Source organism: Tamandua tetradactyla, chromosome 8 (assembly GCF_023851605.1).
Source record: "Tamandua tetradactyla isolate mTamTet1 chromosome 8, mTamTet1.pri, whole genome shotgun sequence".
Classification (NCBI taxonomy): domain Eukaryota; kingdom Metazoa; phylum Chordata; class Mammalia; order Pilosa; family Myrmecophagidae; genus Tamandua; species Tamandua tetradactyla.
The window spans coordinates 120,781,549-120,796,508 of record NC_135334.1 but is presented as its reverse complement, the minus strand read 5'-3'; the positions used below and the strand labels follow the sequence as shown (position 1 = coordinate 120,796,508).

General features: G+C 39.6%; 1 protein-coding gene across 1 annotated transcript in view; it reads right to left on the bottom strand.

The window, feature by feature from the left end:
* The window catches only part of EXT2 (exostosin glycosyltransferase 2), a 249,891-nt gene that overhangs the window by 179,666 nt on the left and 55,265 nt on the right, over positions 1-14,960 (bottom strand). Inside the window, exons 6-8 of the mRNA XM_077114465.1 lie at positions 11,763-11,958; positions 9,859-9,998; positions 7,025-7,118 (exon numbers count right to left, since the gene is read on the bottom strand). Coding sequence (XP_076970580.1) covers positions 7,025-7,118; positions 9,859-9,998; positions 11,763-11,958 — 430 coding nt within the window. The remainder of the gene's footprint in view (positions 1-7,024; positions 7,119-9,858; positions 9,999-11,762; positions 11,959-14,960) is intronic.

The following is a 14,960-nucleotide window of genomic DNA, read 5'->3' as shown; positions in this document are numbered from 1 at the left end:
CTGCCAGGGAAGCACCTTTATGGTCTCTCCACTGGGACCATGAGGATTTAAAACTCAGTAGCTATACAAAATAATTGCAAATCAGCCCAAACCATTAAGACAGGAAAATTTATTTGCAGACCCTAGTGCACTATAAATTTAAGAGTTCTATTAAAATGCTTTTGTTGGCTTGCCATCAGATACTTGGCAAAAGTCTTTTTCCAACAAGGCTCTTAATACTAAAGTTAAAAAAAAGTTAAACACACATAAATGCTCTTCCTTAAGAATTCCAATTAAATGAATGCTTAGTTCATCCTGCTTTAAACAATATGAATCAACCAGTCTGCTTTTTCAATACAGACTTATATACACATGAAAATCTTAACAGAGAGTGTACAATGCTAACAAAGGGAAAAAAAAAAACTATGAAAATTTAAAGTTTAAATATCCACACCCATTACCAAAGCACTCTTGATGGCCAAAGAGCCTCACTTTGTATCAGAGCCATGGCTATCTGTTTCACAAGAACCCCAAGGATCAAGTCATTGTGTTTTGTTTAAGGGTAAGCAATCCAGTAGCTTTTTTAAGGCAGTATAAAAGCAGAGACTGGGAAACGTGGCTTGGAGTGACAGGTCAAGCCTGGAGAATGTGGGGAGGAAGGGAGGCAGGGAATATTTGTCATTTTTTAAAAAGCCCTTAGAGTCCCATTTATGTATATAAAAAACTTTTTAATGTCATGGGGACGTGGGTGGGGGCAGGGGGGTTTAATAACGACAAGACACTGCAATACCAGTCCTGGAAATTAAAAGTAAAACCTCTTCCACACTCTTCATAATATACTTCTAGAGATATGTCTAGTCCTAAATGCCTCAAGCAATCACTTTTTGGAGAAGACCATTCAATAAGCCATTAGCTTGAATTATTGGGAGGTTCATCTTGACTTTTAGCCTCAACAAGACCATGCAGCTCTGTGGTTTGAGAAAAGCTGGGGGCAACAGAATAATATGTTCCTCTTCTGTCCCCTATGTATCATGTGGTCTGGGGAAAATTACTTTACTTCCCCTTATCCTCAGTTTCCTTGCACAGAAAAAGTTCAGATTTCTCTTCTACCTGTGTATCCATTTCTCTATTGAAAGGGACAACTGATGGGGTGTGTGCTAGGCTGGGAGAGTGAGGGAGAACTGACATAACAAAAAAGCCACCAGCACAGGGAACCCTCTGATGATACATCTTTCTGGGTTACTGAGGTTTCTAGATATCAAAGGGATTATACTATGAAAATCACACGATACATTTTAAAAACAAAACATAAACACTTTAGACAGAAAATTTTATAAAATGTATTATACATGAGCCAATATTTAAAAAATATATATGCTAAGCATGATTTAACTTTAGCTTAAGATTCAGAGGTATGACCAGAAATAGTAATGTATTTTTCTCAATTTAAGATGACTCAACAATAACAATTTTAGTGGAAGAATGGAAACTACATTCATTGTTCAAACTGACAGCAAGACTTGTTTGGATGTCAGAAATGTCAAAATATGAACAGACAAATACGTACTTCTTTGAATCGAGGAAATATGGCATGGAATCATGCCATCACACAGGGATATACCCCGTTTATAGTGAAGCCCGCAAAACTGCCTGTTCAAAGATAGTGTGCTGAGATTGTTAACATTTTAGAGTTCTTTTTTTAAAATTTTCCCAACTTCTCCATTCATGCCAGAACCATCTCAGGGACCACTACTCTCAGAAATCTTTCTCTTCCTCAAATTTGTGGCTCTGAACTACTATAGAAAGCAGATAATTCAATGTGCTGAAATTACGTGTAAATAAGACATATTAAGAGCCACTGGAAGAGCTGTCCTATAAATGAAGCACATGGACTCTGGTGAATGCGCACGCACATATTACTGCTTCGCAGTCTCCTCTGTTACCTTCTTTACCACAGACGGGCCTAAATACAGTCCTCATAGGTAAGGACATCTATTGCCAGGGATTGTATTTTCTTAGAGAGAAGTATTTTCTCTTTTTCCCAAGCAGCCCATTATACCATCAGGCACTCCTGAGGAACACAAATCTTCATAGGAAATACTGCTCCACAGGAAAATCTGAAGACAAATCGAGATGGGGCAGTTTAATAGGCTGGAAAGAAGCTGGTATTTTTACTTAGCCCCAAGTGTTAAAAGCTAGAGAGAAAAGAAGATGCTGAATGTTTCTGCCACCTCAAAGGCTCCTAGTCAATTGAGTACAAAGAAGAGTTCAAAGGCAAGGCAGGCTGCTGACTTCCACCTCCTAGTGTGGCTGAGGTGAGAGGTCACTGCTGGTGGAGCCACCGACCAGTAAAAGAATGTTTGGAAACGCCACTCCACAGATAAACTGGGGATCCATTTACACCTCCCTCCTTATCCACACAAACATTTCTAACTATACAGTCTAGTACTGTCTGTCCAGCCTTTCGAGACCTTTCTTTTCTTTGTGATTCCAGGGAGAAGACGGATACGAACTTTCCATTTGACTATGAGAAAATATTCAGCTGCATGCTTCTTCCTGTGATTCAATGGAAGAAGGATGGCTGGTGGGACTTCTTATCATTAAGGCCTACCTCAAATGCTAAACCCCAGCAAATCCATCCCTGACAACTGTAGTCCATACTTTCTTTCCTCTTTTTCAGACCCTTAACACACTATGGAAAACTAGCACCATCTTCTCAACTTTCTTTGTGTTTACACCCATATATCCCAAGATGACTGCTTGCCCCTTGTGGGTTGGGATCACAGATTTGTTATTAACCTCCTAAATCTCTCCCTGAAAAAAACAAAATAAAACATAATTAGGGCTTTCAGAAATTTATTAGCTAATTAATCTAGCTCGTAGGACAATAAAAAGTTGGCTTTACTACTGGTATAACTATTATCCTGTAGTAATTTTAAGGAACTTTTTTTTCATCTTATCCACAAAAAATGTAAAACATACCCCTCACTCATCCTATGCCATGTTCGCTAGCACTGTTCATCGGTGGCCTTCAAGAATAGATACAGAGACATGGATTGTACTTTTCTTAAAAAAAATCATAGCTTAACTACAGCCCTTATCTACCCTGAGGCTCCAGTCCTGAATTAATATTTATGACTACCATAAAGTCACTATCTTTTCTAAGGTTAGGAGAGAAACAATTTCTTTTTCCTCCCAGGCAGGGAAATTTCTTTCTCCTTTGGTGCATCCTTATTCCCAAGTCATGATAAAGTGACCTTGTCATGTATCTGTTCTGTTTTCACCACTGTATATATCAATCAAATATGGCCTCTCTGATCTTGAACTCTCAACTGCAAAATGCTGCTGTAATACTTTCCTTCTCAAGATCCCATCCCATTTTTCTGGGGTCAATTCAGAAACCCTTTCCTCTGTCCAATCTAGGGAGAACGAAATCTTGTGCAGAGCACCATTTTCTTCATCTGAAAGCATTGGTTTCTAGGGAGAAGCTATGAAGACAACATCAGTGAGAGGTACTAAAGTGGCTCATTTAGAATTTCGTGGTAAGAGTTACACAGGATAACGAAAATGAGACCCCTAAAAGTGGGTGAAGACCTCTGCTGGCTACAAATGTCCATGCAGTTTCTTTAAGCTAATTCAGAGCTGTCAACAAGAGATTCAGACCCTATTTTCCTGTGCCAGTTCATGTTCTGAGGCATCAACTACTGATACAGCCCAAGATTGAGTCGGGAATAGGTTTCTCTTAAAAGTTTATCGCTTGTTTCTTGAAGATGATTGTATAGTGATATAGTTTCCACAATGTGACTGTGTGATTGTGAAAACCTTGTGTCTGATGCTCCTTTTATCTACCTTGTCAACAAAACGAGTAGAACATATGGAATAAAAATAAATAATAGGGGGAACAAATGTTAAAATAAATTTAGTTTGAAATGGTAGTGATCAATGAAAGGGAGGGGTAAGGGGTATGGTATATATAAATTTTTTTTATGTTTTCATTTTATTTCTTTGTCTGAATAGATGCAAATGTTCCAAGAAATGATCATGATGATGAATATGCAACTATGTGATGATGTTGTGAATTACTGATTATATATGTAGAATGGAATGATCAAAATAGGAATGTTTGCGTTTGTTTGGTGTTTAAAAAATTAAAATTAAAAAAAAAAAGATCGCAGTACACACATCAAAAAAAAAAAAGTTTATGGCTGTATTGCAAAGAGATCCAGATGTGACCTCCCTAAAGAGAATCCACTAAGGTATAAGAACTTTTCATAATCAGGTATAAACTTTTTTAAATTTACTCCTGCCAAAGTCAGGGTAAATCAACGGGAGGCAAACAGAGGGCAAAATGGCAAGCATATTCTGGAAATAGTCCTATAGAATAAAATAACTCTCTCTTATCTTAAAGGTATGAGAACTTAATAATAGAGCAATGGTTTTCAACCCAGGGCAATTCTATCCCCCCAGGAAGCATTTGACAATGGCTACAGACATTTTTGGCATCTAGTAGTTGAACCTAGCTACTTCAACCAGGTCATTTCTCATCTAGCTGAGATCAGTTTAGTCTAGAAATTTAGGCTTGAGAGGAGAAAAGAGATCATTTTGAAGGAAAGGGGAATAGGACCAAATGGAAGACCACAGCAGAATGCTTTAGACTGTTAAGAGAGTAGCAAAGGGAAAGGGGCATCAGAGAGTAGAGGAGAGTTTACAAATGGAGGCAGGAAAGTGCCAAGACTGTCTTTACTTTGTCAGTTGACATCATGTAGGGTATCCACCACCCGGGGAAGTAATTAGTCCTTGCTACTAAAAGTATTCAAAGGGAGAAGAAATGACCACTTAATTATGAATGGCACCAAGGAGGGTAATGTTCTTGTTACAGACAAGAGTTTCATTGAGTTTTTTCATAGCAGAAGGGAACATGGGAAATGGTTTAGCAACCCCCTTCGTTTCATAAATGAGGAAATGAAGGGCCAAGGAACTCTGGTATCTTGTCAAGGTCATACAATTTCTAGGGACAGAGACAGGGCTTAAATCTAGGCCTTTTCACTCCAAGTGTATATCTCTTTTACCCAAATTATTTAAAAGTACCCAGTTTTAAATAAGGTTTATTCATTTCAGTCAACGTTTCTTTGATTTTGAGCTTACCACTGAAAATCACCAACCATGGTTGTCTCAGATCTGTGGTTCCCAAACCCTACTCCTGTGGAACAGTTTTCTGTGAGCTGGCCTCAGATGCTCTGCAACTAAGACCTAATAAATCCCTTTTACCAACTTGAGGACAGTAGAGAAGGTAATTGGTCAGAATCTGCTCATTTTTACCTCAAAGTTTTTCCTTTATTTTTCTAAACTTGAATCTAATGAAAGATGGTTATCTGATTTAGCAAGTGGTTCTATATTTAGTTACGTCATTACATCTAGACATCATAAAATGTAACATGAAGAGCACAAATACTGTGATTTCAAGAAGCAATTTCTTCTACAAAATTTTTAAGAACCACAGGTTTTGAACAAAAATCCAGAGATCTCTAGATTGATTTTCATTAACTAAAACTCAGATGAGGTTGCAATTAAGTAACAACTATGGTGTCCAGAAACTTAAATGAACATGAGCATGCTATGAAAAAATCTGCAGAGAGGCTGATATCAACCTGTGATTTGTTTTCAAATTGGAATGCTGAAATATTTTGCAGATGAGGTTACTAAGGCCCAAGGAAGGTAGATACTTGCCCCAGGTGTAGAGTTAGTAACTGGCAGAGACGGAATTCAACTCAAGCAATCTGAGTTCAGGATCAACACACTTAATCATCTCTTTGGTTAAAGAAGCCCAGTACCATAATAAAGAGGGTGAACTGAACACATCTGTTTATATTCATCTCCTCCTGAAACCCTAAAATAACAATTAAGGGGGACTGTTTTTAATGAAGACAAACACATTCCTAAGATACAAAGAATAGTTAAAAAAGATAACAGCAACAAAATGTGAGAGTTGAAAAGGAGAGGAAGAAGTGGAAACTGACTTTACAGGCCCAAGAGAACAGCATTCTAAGTTGGGCTGCAGAATAAAAAAAAAACTCAGTACATTGGAAAAAGGGTTAAAGGTAGGGCTAAGTGGATTTACAGAGCAGGTGGAACCTCAGATCAGTTCCCCATTTCGCACATAACCAGGTGGCTGCCCTGCCCTCACCCTGACAAGAGTGAGGCCTGTTCTCTAGTCGAGGCTAAATACAGGCTCTGTGCCTCAGGGACAGGGCACCAAACTGAAAACAGGAGGATTTGTGGCCCATTTGCCTATTTAACGCTGAGACACCCCACCAAACCTCTTCCCCTGCTCATATCCTACATAGATAATTGAAAAAAACAAAAGCTTTTTAAAAAAACAAACAAAAACAACAAGCACCATACCAAATTTTTTTTTAACTTGTTTGATAATTTAAGCCCTGTTATTATCTTTCAGGAGAAAGGGGAACAGGGCTAACTGAGGCTCCCCATGGAGTACTTCGGACAGTTGGAGAACAGTTCAGAGAAAGGGGCATCAGAAAGCAGAAGAGAAATGTGGAAAAGGAGGCAGGAAAGCTGGAGTGCTCAAGGGCGAAGAACACCGCTGAGATGAAGGCCATCTGCCCTGTGCACCCGAGTCAGGCATGCCGAGATCAACAGCCACCCAGAGGCACCCACCTGAAGCGTCCTAGCTTCCGCAGTGGTCTTCGTCACTAAACCTGTCACCTGCTTTGATGACAAACCTTCCAAAGAGAGTCAGCTTTGAATCCTGAAGACACTGCTAGGGTATGACCTAAAATCACAGTAGGTTTACCTCAGGGGAGTTTCAAAATCTCTGATCATTACTATTTCAAACCCTTACTTGCACGGTGAGACATAGATGCAACTCACTTAAAAGTGCCTTCCTATCTTTTAAGTTTGGTCAGTTGATTTAGAAGAGGAAATAACCTCCTCACGCATTCAGCTGCTGTCCCTCTTTATTCAAGCAGTTAAGACCACCATTTCACCATGTCACCTCTCCAAAAGGACCGCTTAGACGGCCTCTTACCTGTCTCTGCATTTCTTCAATCTGTCGTAGGGGGATGCTCTGCAAAATGTTGTACACATCTGACATCTTTTCTTCTGGCACTACCACAGATGCTCTGGAGACAAAAGCAAAATAATTTCTACACATACAGCCCTTTATACAAAGCACTTTTACATATGTTGTCTTGTCCAATTCTAGCAAGCAGAAACAACAATACCCAAGATGTCCTTCCAGTCCCACGTCCCTTCCAGTGAATACAGTCTCTTCTCTCTTTCTCACAGCCAAACTTCTCAAAGGAGTTGTCTATACTCACCAGCTCCGTTTTCTCACCTCCAATCACAACTCCACTCCTCTTTCACCCTCCTTCCATTCCATCTGGATGCTCCAGTCACACTGGTATCCTTTCAGTCACTGAAACATACCATGCTCTGCCCTACCATATGGTCTTTCTGTGCAAAATTCTGCTTTCCTGGTACACTCTTCTTCATTCTTCACTGCACTCTCTAAATTACAAACTAATCTTCTCAGCTACCTACTCAAATCTATTCACTTATTCATCATCTACTTACAGAGCACCTATTAGTGCGAGTTCCCAGTCATACAACAGTAAATAAATCAGTCAAAGAAGAGCCATAACACCTGAGGAAGAGCGTAACAGGCAGCAGGCCCTGAAGCAGTAGCATTTTGGGCATGGTCCAGGGATAGCAAGGAGGCCAGAATGGTTGGAGCAGAGCACACAAAATGGAGAATACAGGAGATAAGGAGAAACGGGGTGGTGTGGAGGGCTACAGCAAAGCAAATAAGGCCTTGAAGGTCTTTGTAGGAACTTGGGTTTTTATCTGCAATGGGAAACAACTGGAAGGTTTTGAACAAAGGTATGGCGTGATCCAATTATGTTCCAACCAGATCATTCTGCCTAAAATGTTTAAACAACACAGGAAAGTAACAGTAGGAGCATGAAGAACTGCTGGAGACCACCGCAAAGTCCAGGCAACAGATGCTCACCATGGAGAAACTGGTGAGAGGTAGAATCCACAGGATTTGCTAGCAGATTAGATATGATGGGTAAGAAAAAGAGACGACTCCATAACTTGTCCTTCATGCCATTTAACAGAGTTTGTAACTACATTAGTATAAATTCATTTATTAACATCTGAATCCTATCCCTTATTAGATCAGTCCATTAGGCAGAAACCACACCTGGTACCACTCACTAGCATATCCTTAGCACCTAATGTACTGCCTAGCACACAGCGCTTAATAAATATTTGTTAATAAATAAATAAATTCTTCTGTACAGATGGAAAAACTGAGGCTCTTAAAAGATTAAATGATTTGCCAAGATCACAAAACTAGCCAGTGATAGAGCTGGTTCCAAATCCAGAGCTCTTTCCATCGCTTATCTATAATCACAACTACCCAAGCAGATCTAGATTCTCATAAGAATATTCTGTCAGAGTCAGCTGAAAGGCAGCTTCATGACTCAGTGAAGACCTCACCAATTCCACTGCCAGCAGTGGTATGTGCTTCTGTCTCACTCTGCTAGCATTCTGTCCAACCAGGGCTACATTCTATTATAGTATTTAGTTATTGCTTGTTTATCTGTCTATTTTCTACCATTAGACTATGAACTTCTTTGAGGAAAAGCTTATGTCTCCACACTAAGGACCTGGCAAATAAAAGGCAGCCAAACGTTTTCATGGATGGATGAATGGATGGATGTTGGAAGTAGTCATCACTTCTCCAAGAAAAAAAGAGAATAACTAATGTCCTACTCTTTCAGGCTGAATTAGACTCCTTTCTCTCTTGTGAACTTTCATCATGCCCTATTCATACATCTGTTAGAGCACTTATCATACATATTATAATCATGGATTTCATTTTGCCATTAGATTCTAACTTCCTCAAGAGCAGAGATTCTGTGCTATTCGCAGTAGGCTTTACAATAAATTTGAGTTGAATGAACGAATGAACAGATGAATGAATGTTATCTGATTTGTTCAAATATCTGTGGTGATTAGACTCGGTTAGAGATACAAAAAAAGTTCAGGAGGAGAAAGTAATTAGGCATTTGAGGCAAGGACAAGCCTGAGAGGTATATACAAAAGGAAGTGATTTTCCACAATCTTCAACCTCCAAATTCTTGGGAAAGCAAATAACATTGGAATAGAGGGCTATTCTAATAATTGATAGCCATAACCAAGGAGAACTCCCATTTATCCAACCACACACTGGAAATGTCACTAAGCTTTCACCCACGTAGCAGCACTCCCCCTCTAGTTGGTACACAATGCAAATTCAGTAGAGATTCTATAGCACGGTTCTCAGTTGTGGCTACAAATGAGAATTACTTGGGAAGCTTTAAAATTCAGAATCTCTGGAATCAGAACTTAAGCATTTTTTTTCTAAAGCTCCCCAAGTAAGTTTACTCTGCAGTCATAGCTGAAATCACTGTTCTAGGCCAAGAGTCAGTACACAATTCCCATAAAGGGCTGGAGAGTAATATTTTAAGTTCTGCAGGCTGTACAATCTCTATTTCTGACTCCTCAACTCTGTCATTGTAGCAGGAAACAGCCACAGACAATATGTATATAAATGGGCATGGCTGTTTCAAGAAAACTTTATTTACAAAAACAAGCAGCCTGAATTTGGCTTATAAGCCTTAGTTTGCCAACCTCTGTTCCAGGCCAATGTACCAGCTCTCCAGGGATAAAATATAGCAGAACAGTCTAAAGTAGTAGTTCTCAAATCTAGGAACACATTATGATGATGCGGGAAGTTGGCAGGGGGGATGGCTTCTTAATTTGAATCCACACAGAACAACTGGTCTCAAGTGTACTAGAAGTAATACTCACCTCTTCCAGTCCAGAACTTCAGAAAAAGGCAAAATATAGGAGTCTGCAATGACGACTGGGACACAGCCAGCCTGTAATACATCACTCAGTACTGCCTGGCCCAGCCGAGCTCCGCGGAGGACCACACAGAAAGTAGCTTCCTGGAGAACACAAGCAAAGGTAGTGTATTACAGACCAGTTTTGATGATCCACTTATTTTTGTCACTGCAGACCACGAAGTTCTTGAGGAATTGAAGCCAAACAATCCTGAGGTACCTTGACACAAAAATGCCAAGAGAAAACAGCTCACACCAGTAAAACTTGAAGAGTTTGGTTGTGATATTTCTCCTCTTCTGTGTTATTTCAATGCCACTACTACCTGGCATTGTGAAAAAATGTTCAAAATTAACATCCAAAGTCTTCCTCAGGAAGACTTCTCACTGACCGATAGCTTTTTAATTCTCATGAACTAGGTAAACACACCATGACACAGTGTCTAAACATCTCTTCTTGTACTTTCCTTCAGCCTACCCCTGTAATACAATTATTTTTTCTGGGCATATCATGCTCTCCAGAAGACCCTGTAAAGGGAAGGTATAATATCTCTTTTCATCTTTCTATTCCCAGTAGTATCTAGAAAAGTGTTTCACATATAGAAGATACTATATTATATGAAAAGACACTAAGTTTAAACATATTCTATTTAGAAGTAACAAATCAAATAAAAAGCAAAATCTCATACAACACCTTCCTTATTCATACTTTAAACCCACTAATATGTGGGTATGCTTGGGAAAATGAGATAGGTACAGGGAAAAAAAAGGTTGCAACAGGTAAAGTGAAATAAGAAAAGATCCTAATTCTCTGCCATAGTTTCTCCCCATTTTTAGCCTCTTCTGGGAGAAAAAAAAAAAGATTTAAAAAAGCTATTCAATCATTAAAGCTAGAGAAAGGAAAGTTCAAAAAAAATAGGAGGAAATTCAATACTCCAAATTCCTCTGGGGATAAATGAGAAAAGCAACAAGAGCTGAAAAGGGGAATCAGTCACTGTGCCTCGCGGCGGCAGGTGGACAACGCCAGCCTGACCTGAAGAGTCGGCCTCCAGATGTGGGCACATGGTCCGATAACCACTTTTCCTGTCTAGACAAAAGTTACTATAAATACTCCTGCTCACATCACGACTGTTACCAGTCAGACATTCCAAAGGGAGACGCAGCACTTTTTGAAAGAAAGTTTTTCAATAATCTCAGCATGGGCCAGGTCTCTTCGGAAATTAAAAAAAAAAATCATTCCAGTTCTTCTCTATTTCTCCTGAACCAACCTGTCTGAGTTTTAACTATCTAACTAAATAAAACTTAATTTCTCCTTTCCTAGCCCCTATACCCTTGGAATATCAAATACCCTGCTTAGGAAACATCCCCAAAGGAACTGTTTTGCCCATAGTTACAGAAGTACTCCTATTCCCACGATTAAAGGAAATGCTTATGACATGGCAAACAACAACAACAAAAAAACCCTCCACCCCTAGGGAAAGCTGTCTGTAGCCTTGTACGCAAGCATGTTCAGAGGATACAAACTATCACTGCAAAGAAGGCAATTCAGATAGATTTATGGCTTATGAATACAGGTGCAATGTAAAATGCATTTATTTTCTTTGTCTACATGGCTTTACCATAAATCTATCCAACCTGCATTTTTTAAATATAATGAACATTTGAAAGGGGTTTGAAACCTCAAAGACCAAGCAGCTTTGAAAGAACATATCACACCAGCTATCTGAACACATATCCAGTAAAGAGAATTACTGTATTTTCTTCCACCCTTGAATAATTCTCCTAGTTGCACATGCAAAAAAATTTTGTGTTGGGGTCAATTACCTCATGGAGGTGACTTCTGTGCCTTGAGAAAAGCCAGGAATTACTTACCTGAAGCACCTGGGGATACTCGAAGACCTGGTGCTTGTGGCAGCGTTTACGAACTGAAAGGACACCCTCTGACAGATTGGTGCATTTATCTAGTACCAAGACTGACTCTCCATGTTTAGCCTGGAGGGCTTCCAGGTCCTCTCTGTACTCGGAATGGAGAGCCATCTGAGAAGACAGGAGGAAGTATCGCCGGGGACTACAAAGGAGAAAAAAAAAGTGACTGGAAAATTGCAGCTGGCATGTTACTCGAGTTAAGACAAGCTTTGATATTAAACTTACAGCAGTAAATGCATTCTCACCAGTCTTCATATCCCCCTGATTATCTGGGAAACTATACTCTATAGCATTCATGAATATTTAAAATATTATATACTATAAGAAAGCAAGGTATGATTCATTCACATGCTGAAATGTGCAGTCATCAAATATTTGAATTGGGAAAAGTTCTTAATGCTCTAAAGAAACGCCTATAACAGGCCAAGTTTAGACAGCAAACCATAAATGCACACACATGCATGCACAGGGGGTGGGGAGTGTTAAGAGAAGGAGACTGACTGGCTACTTGGGTTGTGGTAGTTTGAAGCTGTACATATCCCAGGAAAAAACATGTTTTTAAATCAAATCCATCCCTGTGGGTGTGAATGCATTGCAAATAAGAATTTTGATGAGGTTACTTCAGTTAAGGTGTGACCCCCTCAATCAAGATGCGTCTTAATTCTATTACTGGAGTCCTTTATAAGCACAGCGAAATTCAGATAGAAAGAAAACAGAGGGAGCAGTCAGAAGCTGAAAATCAAGGAAACCCGGAAGAAAACAGAGAGCCCAAATGATGCCCTCATGTGTACTACTACCATGTGACAAGCCAAGGACCAAGAATAGCCAACAGCTACTTCTAAATTCTGAGATACTGAGATGTTCGCTTATAACCTGGTCATTCCCATAAGCTTCAAGTATTTATGTGACACCCGAGACTCAGAATTAGAGTTCTGAAGCTATGAATGTCAGCAGTACTCCATACAGGAACTGTTTAAGAAGTTGAAAAAGCGATCAGACTTCGACTAGAGATACGAATGAAGCTGATCTGGATAAGACTAAGGTGAATCAGAGTACAGGCCAAAGGATGATATCCATATTTTAAAACTTCAAATTCTGTGTGAGACCAAAGAAGGAGATGCTCATTTGGTGTAAACTTTATATTTTGGGTAGCACAATTCCTAATTTAACTTGTATGGTCAGTTTAGTTGATACCCTAAGTACATGGAATCTTGAATAGGGTGTGAGATTCTGTTGGTTTGTGCAGGTTAGTATGATGCCCCAATATATTCCAGAGTAATTTGGGCAATGAATAAAGAAGTATTTGCAAGGTCTCCTTTGGGGGACTGGAAAGAAAGGAGGAAATATTCAACTTCCTCATTTGGAGAATTTCTGATATTCTCACAAGCAGTGGGGACAACCAAATCAATAGGCCGAGCCCTCAATCTTGGGGTTCACCCCTATGAAACTTATTCCTAGAAAGGACAGGCTAAGCCTATTTAAAATTAGGCCTAAGAGAAATGACTCTCAGGGATAAGTTCAGCCCTGGTACCATGGGATCAACAATTCCATCCTGACCAAAAGGAGGAAAACACATGTAACTAATAAAGTATCAGTGCTGGGAGAGTTCAAAAAGAGTTGAGAGGCTACTCTGGAGGTCACTCTTACTTAAGCTTCAGTTAGACATTGCTACCTATTATAATTTGCCAAACCCCAACCAATACCATTCCAGCCAATACTAAAGAACACCTAAGGCAAAAGATTCTTCAAAGGTTCCATGCACTAGGGTAACTTTCCAGAAGCCTACAACCTCCAGATGGGTCCCTGAACCAGATAAGTCCTGAAACCTAGAGAGCCCAACCTCTCCACAACATCAGCTAGTTCCATCTCCCTACCCCATATTACTGATAGCCCCTTCCAACATGAAAAATTTGAATGTCCATAGCCCAAATATCCCTAAAGAGTGGGATAGAAAGATCAAAGGTGATGGTTGAGTTATACAGAGAAAGTAAGGTGTAACAAACAAATGTGATCGCTGAATCATTATATTGATATCTTTTTTTAGTCTCCAGTATCTTAGAGCAGCTAGAAATAAAAACCTAAACTTGAGGAAATGCAACCCATAAGAAAACTCTGAAATCTGTTCCATAACTAATTGCTGTGCTGTGCTTTGAAATTTATTGCTTTTTTGTATATATGCTATTTTTCATAAAAAAGAAAAAAAAAGTCGATTGTGATTGTCATGGTCAGGTTCACGTGTCAACTTGGCCAAGTGGTGGTATCTGTTTGTCTGCTGAGCAAGTGCTAACCTGTCTATTGCTATGAGAACATTTCATAGAATTAAATCATGATCAGGTCAGCTGCACCCACAGCTGATTCTATTTGTAATCAGTCAAGGGGAGTGTCTTCTGCAATGAGCGATGCTTAATCTGATCACTGGAAGCCTTTTAAGGAGGATTCAGAAGAGACAGGCTTTCTTCCTGCTTTGGCCAGTGAGCCTCTCCTGTGGAGTTCGTCCAGACCCTCCATCGGAATCATCAGCTTCACAGCCTGCCCTGTGGATTTTGGACTCTGCATTCCCACGGTTATGCAAGACACTTTTATAAATTTTATGTTTGCGAGTGTTTCCTGTTGATTCTGTTTCTCTAGAGAACCCTAACTAATACAGTGATAATAAAAAAATAACATTTATTCCTTCAAGCCTCCAATATTCTGGAGCAGCTAGAAGGAAAAATCTTAGATGATGGCATGGTAGCCCATGACAAACTCTGGGATCTGTCCTGTAACTACTTCTTGAAGAGTACTTTGAAAATTTGCTTTTTTCTTTCTCTGCTTTGTATATATGTTATATTATACAATAAAATAAAAGTCGAAAAAAATTAGGCCTAAGAGTCACCCCCAGAGAACCTCTTCTGGTGTTCAGATGTGGCCTCTCTCTCTAAAGCCGACTTGGCAGGTGAACTCACTACCCTCACCCACATGTGGGACACAACTCCCAAGGGTGTGAATCTCCCTGGCAACGTGGGACAGAAATCCTGGGAAGGCCCAGGACCTGGCATCAAGGGGTTGAGAAAGCCTTACTAACCAAAAGGGAGAAGAGAGAAATGAGACAAAATAAAGTTTCAGTGGCTGAGAGATCTCAAATTGAGTCGAGAAATTATCCTG